A 10230-nucleotide genomic window follows, 5' to 3' on the forward strand; every position below is an offset into this window, starting at 1 on the left:
GAATACAGTATATTGTCATGATTATTATTTTAAAGGATTGAGTTTAATAAAGAAATACATTCACATAAGTTGTATATTTTACAGATTACAGATAGTAGATACTGTATCTGACAAAATATAAAAATACCTGCGCTTTTTTTTTTAACCTTACTTCATGTAATTTTTTAAAATGAGGCCACAGATTGGAGATGCTAAAAACTGAAAACAGCCGTGACTGAATAAATTAAACTGATGGTGAAGGCCGAGGCATCGCCGAGTGGTGCCCGAGCCACACGACCTCCTCTCCACCGTGGTGACCTGGAAGAGGGCAGGACACACAAGATAATTAGCAGTTAAAAAGAAAAGATCAGCGTGAAGAGGCATCAAATCTTACAGAAATACAGATAACAGGAGATAGTAAAACATGTTTTAATGTACTGTTTATGGCTGCAATACCATATTGTTTGTTACTAGCTCGCTGCTTCACCGTTTCGTGTTTGAGAACAGACAACGAGCGAAAACCAAGCACCACCCAGCTCGCTGTACGTCACCCATCAGCATGAGTCCAGTTTTATGTAGGACCATCTTTCCAGTGGTGAAATACTTACTACAATGAAAAATGTGTTCTTGTCATTGTTATGGACAGAGATCAGAGATTTCCCTTCTGGGAACAGAGATTTCTCAAGATCCAGGTCTCAGGTCATCAGGAGCTATTGGGTGCACCTGTGATGTTCTCCCTCAGCTGGCTGCAATCAGCCTCAGGGAGATTATATAAGGGGGCTGCAGTCCTCCTGCTCAGCTGGTTGTGTGTCTGTTCAGTGACTCCCACTTCACCTTTGTTGTTTTGGGTCCAATCCTTTTGTTTGTCTGTCATTTTGATAGAATCAGTGGGTGGTTGTGTTTTTATTCCCACCGCCCTCTTTAGACACCAAGGGACCAGTTTGCTTTGACCCTTTTTGTGATTTGTGCAGTGCTTTGTTAGTTTCCCAGCCTGAGAACCCATCCTTCAGGTTTTTTTTTCTGGGGGGAAAGTAACATCATCATACGATCCAAGTGCAAAACACGACTCATTGGCCAACAGATCAGATTGTGCGCCGCAGTGCTGGGCAGCTTCCAGGTGGTCGGGCTGTCCTGCAAAAGAAAAATGGGCTCTGTGAAATGTCCTTGAATCAATAAGATATCTAAAAGATTAAAGAATAAATGTGTGTATAAGCAGTGATGACTTATAAATGAGGCATCACAGCAGGTCTGCCTTTTTAAAATGACTTGTTTGGATCAAATGTTGAGAGCGTCTCAGGCGTCTAGCTCTCATGTCACTTTGAATTGAAACTCTTTTGCCCTGAAGGCAGTAAGACGTACCTGCTTACATTGCAGTGTCACGCTAAAGCCTGTATTTGCATGAACACTGGCAACACACTGGCAAGGATTCCCACTTGTTAAAGCTGTGGGAACATTTTATAATCAAGTTATTAGTATGCGTGCCAATCTGACGGTAATATGTTCACAGCACTTGATGTTTGATCAACCCTTTCATCAGCTGCAGCAGGAGTGAGGACAACGCCTGTCTGTCACAGTTGTTGTACAGCAGCATTTTAAATCAGAACAACACACAGTCGGCTCGCCTGAAAATCATGAACACAGTCACGTGGATATGAGGAGGCCTGCGTTTAGTCACAGGACTGACAATTACACAAGGAGGGTGATTTTCAGAGCTAAAAGAGCTCAAATCTGGTTGATTCAGTGTATTATCAGATACATATATAACAAATGATTGAGAATAATATCAGCTTTTGCTTAAATCGCAACCGTCAGGGAAACAAAGACGGCTCATGTCTCTGTGCTTACAGAGAGCTGATGTCATGAGCTTGATTTTAAAATATGTCAGGTAGTGAATAAAGAGACAAATGATCTTTTCTTTTATCCATTTTGAATTTGAAATTGTGCCATGAAGTACCCACACAATGTTTGTCAATTTAAAAGATCATTTTCCGAGTCAAGAAAGTCTGTTTGTCATCAAACTAATGAAACATCAGACTGTGAAAATACATAATTATAAAGACTTCACACCCAAAAGTCCCATAAGTGATGTCGTCTTCACCAAAATCCATCACTTAATCATTGTAGAGCTGCTCCTGTATATCAGCAGCTCACAGAACTGAACCAGAACCAACTCTCCTTTCACAGAACTGCAGTTGTCAATATGAGCAGATTTATTGTGACTTTCATCTTTTTTACGACCTTTTCTGTGCAGGTGTTGGAGTTCATGTTGGTGACGTGTTCACTTGTTTTTAAGACAAAACAAGAAGGAATTTTACTTTATTTATGACAAGCTGCGACTTTTTTGACCTGAATAACTCTTTGACCTGAATAACTCTTTAAATTGACAAACATCATGTGTGATTCATGAAACAACTCAAACGTGATTTTAAAAAATGTATTTGTATCTTCACCGTTGATTACTGCTCACTTTTTTTTTTCCCCTTCCCCTGAGATAAGGTCCCATGAGGCCCACCAGCAGGGCGTGACATCAGCTCTGTATGGCTCAGAAACGTGTTGAACATGTAAACATACCCAGCACATGACTGCATGAGGAACTATGGGTAGACTATCATCAATGTGCAAATGAAATGTTTTTTTTTTTATGAATTAATATTTGCTAATATGTTGGATTCATGTAACGTGTATTTTCAAGCGATATTTCTAAATTGAAAAATAAAAAGTACTGAACAATCCTGACGTCGTACTGACGGGCTTACACTAAATTATTAACAAGGTTCACATCTGATCTTTTCCCATGGAGGCTTATTAAATTACATTATTTTCCTCTGAGGCTGAATTGTGGGCCTGTAGTTCTGTAAAGTGAATATCTGCAGTAATGCTGTAACAGTGCTCCAGAGTACACACACTGCATGGTATCCTACCTGAAATGCACCCTTGTAATGTTTGCAGATGACGTCTTGTGTCGTGCATGATGGGACATGAAGAGCAAATGAAGAAAAAAAAAAATACTGAATCAACAAATTGATTTTTCCTATCTTATACAAATGCTCACTGAGGTCAAAGCTCTTGTGATGTACAGTCGGAGTCGGTGGATAAAGCTCCTGAGGCTGTTACACCACCTACTGGTGGAATGATTGAAGTACATATGATTGAATAGCCCAGTGCACAGTGGTCGTACTGAAGCACTTCTAGTTTCTGTTACTTTATCCTTCAACTCCACAATTAAGTGGAGATTTACACCACTAAATCTATCTGACAGCTACAGACACTGGTTTCTTATAAGATCTTAGATTAAACAACATACAACACCTTTGGGCATCTGATAAAACAGTGTGTAGTTGTCTCCTTGTCACAATTCAGACGTCTATGATCCAATATCACAATAAATCAAAGATTAGAGATCAGTACCAACAACCGTAGACTGCCACAGAAATCAGTCTCAATATAATACTGATGCTTCCAGACCATCAGCTGGAAGATTGGCTATTTTATATAGTTACTCTAAATGTCTGTCACAGAGTCGGATTATACTCTAAATAATAAGTCCAGACATTATATTTTTGTCTGCTGAGGATGAATTGAGTCTGAGAAAAGAAACTCAACAAACTATTACCACGTTACAAACTCTGTTACCTGTAGGCTAACATGTAACCCAGGTGTGTGAATGGTGACGTTCAATAAAACAAAGTTGTCATATTCCAGTTATTAATCTCACCAACAGATACATTACCTCTTGCACATACAAGAAATCTCTCTACTTGAACTTCACTATGTAGAGACAAGAAACGAGGCAGTGTGTGACAATCAAACTTAACTTTCTACAGTTGCTGCATATTTAAAATCATAACACACAATGTTTTCAACAGTTTCACTCTTTATCTGAACTCTTTGGTGACGTGAGCAGTTCCCTCATGGTTAGACAATAGTGCCCTGTGACAGATAGAATGACACTTGTGGATACTTTTGTCCAGCAGAAGGAGAATCTGTATAAAGTAGAATAAATGGCTCTTCATGTGGGTGAGAGGTCTGGCTGATCCAAAGTCCATCTACTGACGTGGTCCACGGAGCTGGCAGTAGCGTGGGTGATCGAGGGGGTGATGGGGTAACGGCTGCTGTTATAAGAGGCCTGAGATTGTGGGGGTCATGTGTGAACACCAGTGACTTCTGTCAGTCGGTCTTTCCATCAGCCAACATGCTTCAACCACTGCACTGTCTGCTTCTCGCCTCCGCTGTGCTGCTCTGCAACACCGCCCCCACCTCCACGGTCAGTGTCTCTGTGGCTATGTACAGTAATGTGTCAGTATGATATGCATTTGTGTTCTTGTGGTGCGTACTGTAGGTTTTATAGTGTGTCTGTAGCTCAGTATTTTAGGCTGACAATGTATTTGAAATAACAGAGTCAGACGACATGTGAGTAGATTTTGGGGTGAAAGAAAAATGTGATTGTTTTCTTCCAATATGTGAGTTTATTCAGTATTGTTCGAAGATATTCTCACACCGTTTCATCCTTGTAAAGTCGAGATCCTTCACTGCATACTCTGTAGGAATATTAGACAAGGCTTGACCATCATAACATGTTAAACTAAGGGAAGTAGAACTTTATCATTCAGTTAGTTCGACCGCTTTATTTTAATTTTGAGTTTTCCTTCGGATTACTGCGCAGGAGCTGAATGTTCAGGGAAATGTGATGTACCTGAACACACCACAGTTAAAAACTGACTGCTATTTTCTTTCTTCTTAACGCCTTTCTAACAACACCAATACACAGTAACTCACTAAACTGTTGAAAGAGAGACTTCTCTGAATGCACAGCAGGGGCCGGGATCCAAATCGATTTGTGGAGGCGGAAATCAGTTCAGTGACCCGCCTGTGACGGGTCGCTCTCATAATGTACATACTGCTCTGCTCATGTTAGTTCATCCCGACTGAACAGATAACAGTTCTGCTGGGTTTACTGAACTCATTGAGCTGATTAGGCAAGGCTATATAAATTGGATAAAGTCGAATGAGAACGCATGACATGGCAAGTTTAAAACATTAAAAATAAAAATACACTAACATTATCAACAGAATGTGAAGAATTAACAGTGTTGGCGTCGTGTCAAAGACGTCTGTGTTAAGTTAGTATGCTAACCAGCTAGCGTGATACTACTTTGTAGAAGATTTGGGGCAGAAATGGAATAAAGCATTCATAATTGTGTTTTCAATAGTGTGAAATCACCCGAAACTTTTACAGTATATCTACTGAGGGTCCTCTTCTATAGAAGCCACCATGTTGCGCCGCCATGTTTCTACGGTAGCCCAGAAGAGACGAGCCAAACACTGGCTCTAAAAAGGCCTTTAAAATTTTTTGCTTTTTTACCAGCCACCGTAGGGGAGGATGAGACGAGGGGTGTTCAGTTGGTGGCAATCTGCAACCTGACCGCTAGCTGTGATGTTTGTGTTGGTGACTTTCTGGTGATCTCTTCCATCTTTCTGACTTTCGGGTACTTTGGGGGGCAACCGCCATTCCGACATGTCGCCATTCCGACATGAGGCCCTAATTGTCGGAATGGCGACACTTAAACCTTTAATTAAACGTCCCACCATTCTGACAAAAGGGTTAAGGTTAGGGTCACGGGTTGTGGCCTTGTCGGAATGCCGGGACGGAACTTTGTCAGAATGGCGGTACGTCGGAATGGCGGTATGTCGGATTGGCGGTATGTCGGAATTTTGGGATGTCGGAAGGCCAGCATGTAACCGGGTACTTTTTACCTCTGACCTCACTTCTGTTGGCCTTTTGTTAAATGACCATAAACGGGACATCACAGCCATTTAATTAACAACGCAGTGTGTTTAAAAACCGGGCCAGCCCTGGTCATAGTATTTTGGATATGTGGGGATGGATGTTCTCAGTTTGACAACAGGCAGCAGAGGATTATGGGTTGTCCTGGCTTGTGTGTGTGTGCAACAGGAGAAACATGGGGGCTCAGACACCAGGTGTCCTCTGATGGTAAAAATCCTGGACGCAGTGAAAGGGACTCCAGCCGGATCAGTGGCCCTCAAAGTGTCTCAGAAGACTGCTGACGGGGGGTGGACACAAATTGCGACCGGGTACGTACACTGTAATATCTCAACATCTGTTTAATACAGTACGTACAAACCGTGTAGACATATTTCACTGTTCCTCACTGCAGAGTGACAGACGCCACTGGGGAGATCCACAATCTGATCACAGAGCAGCAGTTCCCAGCAGGAGTGTATCGTGTTGAGTTTGATACCAAAGCTTACTGGAGGAGTCAGGGGAGCACGCCGTTCCATGAAGTAGCTGAAGTGAGTATGAACCAGTCATCACACCTCATCTACATTTAGATCATATTAGACCACATACCTTTTTCAGTATGCTTACTCAACCTGTAGAGAGGAGATTACACAAGTCAGACTTAATCATCATCAATCTCTATGCGGTGTAGAGGAACAGAGCTGTGTTTGTCCTCGTTCCTGCCCCAGACGAGTAAATCATGCAATAATCACTCGCAGTGAAGCAAACCTACAGACTACAACACCTGTACATGTGTTTTAGTTATTAAGGTAAATATTAATGTCAGACACATCTTTCAGTCCAGTCCCAGGATAACATTTTTAGCAGCTGTAGTTTCTGCATGTTTTAGGTTTACACAATTTTGTGTTTGTAAACGTGACACCTGAGACAACACAGGACATTTTCTAGCGTGTTTGAGGTGACAAAATCAGGTGTTTTTAAAGAGACCTCAGGACATTTACAGCGACTGTGGCGACTGAAACAGGGAGTTATCTAAAGCCAACACACTGTGTTTCTGACCCAACCCGAGCGTTTTTTGTGCTCAGATCTAAAACTCAAGACAAGAGAAAAATATCAGCTTTCTTTAAAGTTAACTTTCGCAAAATATCCAACAATGGTCCACCGGCACCACGCTGAAACGCTCCAGAGAGACAGGTGTGTGAGGTGCAGGTTGATTGGCAGTGGACCAAACCACTATGAGGCACATGGAGGAGGGGGGACCCATCAATTAGCAGTTAGTGTTGCATTGCATGTTATTATATACTTTTATAAGTTTATACAGTTTTTGAAGTTTATCCATTCAACAAGCAGTTTTGTTGATGTATACCGGCCCTGTTGGACACACACTATAACACCATGTGTAACCTGTGCACAGGCTTATCTTCTGTTGTCTGATCTTATCTTGAAGCCTGTCAGTAGCAAATCAGGAAAGTGCTGTTGTCAGGAAAACAGCAGTATTTACATGAGCATGTTCCTGCAGCTGTTTGCTATTCTGCTGTGTGAGGGGGGGAAAACACTTCTCAGAACAATGTGGCTAAAAGTCATCTGTTATCATCGATAGTCTCTTTTCCTTTTTTATTCACTGTCTCGTTATTTTTAATCGATTAGCGGCTCTCACTCTGTTGCAAAGACCTGAATACTGTCTGCTGCAGCTTTTAAAAGCTTTACACATACAATATATTTGAAATTCAGAACTTTCCTCTCAGCCATCTGTAAACTGTGTGCGTGTGTGTGCAGGTGGTGTTCGACGCCCATGCTGAAGGCCATCGTCACTACACCCTGGCTCTGCTGCTCAGTCCGTACTCTTACACCACCACAGCCGTGGTCTCCAACGTACATGAGTGACACACATCATGCTGCCACAACACAACGCTGAGATCTTGTTTCTCTCATGTTCTGATCCAAACCAACAACGAATATAGTATTTTTTTGTGTATCAAAAAGCCTGATGTAACTTTTTTCCTCTGTGCCATGAAGCTCCATTGTTGTCTAAAACTGATTAAAGCACATCAATGAGCCACTGGTGACGTGTTCCTTCATCACCATGAACACACACACTGATGTTTATTTAAACTTCATCTCAAGTGTCGTCCTGCTGACCCAAATACTCACTACAGCACCAGATGTAAATGTTCAGTTTCTTCCTGCGTGAGTTAAGTTTGATTGAAAAAACTGTTCACATTTGGTTTTGGCATCCGTTCTGATCCAATCACAAGTGGACAGATTTAAGCCCGTCGGTTCACACCTGACATTAAATGCGTCTCGACATGCGTCCTGATCTCACCTCTTTGCTCTATATGCAAATATACACACCTACGTCACTGGAACAAACTAATACAAAAACATTTAACACAAAGAAAGAAAAACCTTCAGGCCCAAATAGTTAAGAATCTGTTGCAGACGGCGTTTTTTTATGAAGTCTAAAAAGTCGGGCGTCAACGAAGTAGCATGTATTAGTTACTGTTAACTGTTTCTGCAAAATTTGACATGCTTGTTGTTATATTCTTTAATACATTTGGTTTACATTGTGAAATCAGTTGAAACAGCTACGTACGATGCACAGGGACAGGCTGTTGCAGCCATTCTGCCACAAACTCACACTTTATCTTAATGTTTCACATTTAAAACTGGTGATTCTGTTCATAAGCATTTTTTATTATATTTGAATACAATATTTGTATAAAATGACCAACTGGTTTTTGTGCCTACACATAACCAGATCATAAGATCATTACATTGGTAGTTCAACTTTTTAAACGATGTCACGTCATAAACACAAGAGAATAAATGAAACCAACATCAGGTTGTTCTGTTTTCCAGAATATGGCAATGAAGTGTTTATTTTGTCTTCTGTTGACAAAGAAAGAAAGAAAAAAAAAAACTTTACAAAGTAACGGTTCAACACCAGACTCAAACTGTTTATACCGTCTGTCACCAGAGACTGCAGAAGTCTGACAATGGAGCAACTTCATGTAAAAAAAGAAAAGGTTCAGTGATGCCTGGGGGTGGAGGGGGGCATGTGGAGAGTGGGTGCTACATTAACATGTTCGCAGGGTTGGCTCAGTGTCGACCTCCACTTCGTTCTTCTACGTGACCTGGACATGAAGAGTTTGGTGATCAGGTGATCGTGACGTACAGAGATTCAAAGAGCCAAAAGGAAAAGGTGTTGGGCGTCCCACATCAGGCTGCGGTGGAGGAGATGCAGTCAAACACAGACTGACCGATTCTGTCTCAGTCCGAATCTTTTGGTCTTCATAAAGCTCTCGAGACATTGTTTTAAAGATGTCTCTGCTTTTTATTCAGTGTGGCCATAAACAATGTTTACAACAGCAGCCTTGTTCAATCTTAAAATACTGATATCCACAACACATCTGATGACAGGATATCAGCTGATTCTCTCAACCAAACACTGAGGGTTCAGCACTTTGACAAAAAAACAGAAACTTACTGGAAATGTTGAGGCTGTCAGCCACATCTCACGGTCTTCATCAGCGCATGGTGTCCGTTAATTTTAAATGGAGACTAATGCAGACCCACTGACACCTGATAACATATTGACCAATATTCATTTTAAATAAAAAACAAACATTTCAGATAAGGATCACCTCAATCTGATCATTTGATCATTTAGAAACTGAACTTGTCGACGTCCTCTAGTGGACAAACGATGTCCAGGCGACACTGTTCGTAAAGAAACTCGCACATTTCAGGATTGTTTCATGTGATGTCAGAGGAAGTCTGATCTGTCAAGAACTCTACATGTTGAAGGCATTTTAAGGACGTTTCACTCATGCTGAGCAAGATCAAGTTTAAAAACTGAAAGCTCCAGAACAGACACTAATGTGACGGACGACCCTGAACGATCAAGGGTCAAATACATTATTTCTTCTGTTGTCCCATGAAGTTAAATTGTCGAGATCACAAGTTATTTATGTTATTATGATTAAATAAATGTTTTTCCCGAGATAACAAACTTTTTCCTTTTCTGTGTGGTGGTTTTGGGGAATTTCAATAGCAGACCGTATGGACTTCATATGAACCTCTATCATTTGAATGTTTTTACCTTTTTGATTTGATACGAGTGTATTTACATTATACGACTGTGGGATCGGTGGCTCAACAGCATCATCAGTGTTTGTCCACACAGACTCTCAGGCAGAGACTCTTGGGGAGTGGCTGCCTGCAGTGTTCATTATGCTCTGGATGCCAAAAATGCTTTAATCAACTGTTCTGTGTGGAGACAGGATGAAACAAGTCGTACATACAGTGATCAGCTCTGTTCAGTGGGGCCATAACCTCTTGTTGGCCGTGGGAAAAGAAACTACCCACACTGAACGGTATAGATTAATAAAGTGTGTGTGTATAAATGAATAAGACTGAAGTACAGTCAGACGCATTGATCAATAATGGACACTCCTTGATTTTCAGCTTGAACCAGTTGTTACACTTCT

At 41.2% G+C, this 10230-nt stretch overlaps 1 protein-coding gene across 1 annotated transcript; it reads left to right on the forward strand.

The window, feature by feature from the left end:
• The first annotated feature begins 4166 nt into the window (after positions 1-4166).
• Positions 4167-7791, forward strand: ttr (transthyretin (prealbumin, amyloidosis type I)). Its single transcript, XM_084354866.1, has 4 exons — positions 4167-4243; positions 5933-6072; positions 6156-6291; positions 7517-7791. Exons 1-4 carry the CDS (start codon positions 4172-4174, stop codon positions 7622-7624), a joined length of 456 nt encoding a protein of 151 aa, XP_084210992.1. The 5' UTR covers positions 4167-4171; the 3' UTR covers positions 7625-7791.
• The last annotated feature ends 2439 nt before the right edge of the window (positions 7792-10230 follow it).

Source organism: Pagrus pagrus (assembly GCF_965226575.1).
Source record: "Pagrus pagrus genome assembly, chromosome: 6".
NCBI lineage: Eukaryota > Metazoa > Chordata > Actinopteri > Spariformes > Sparidae > Pagrus > Pagrus pagrus.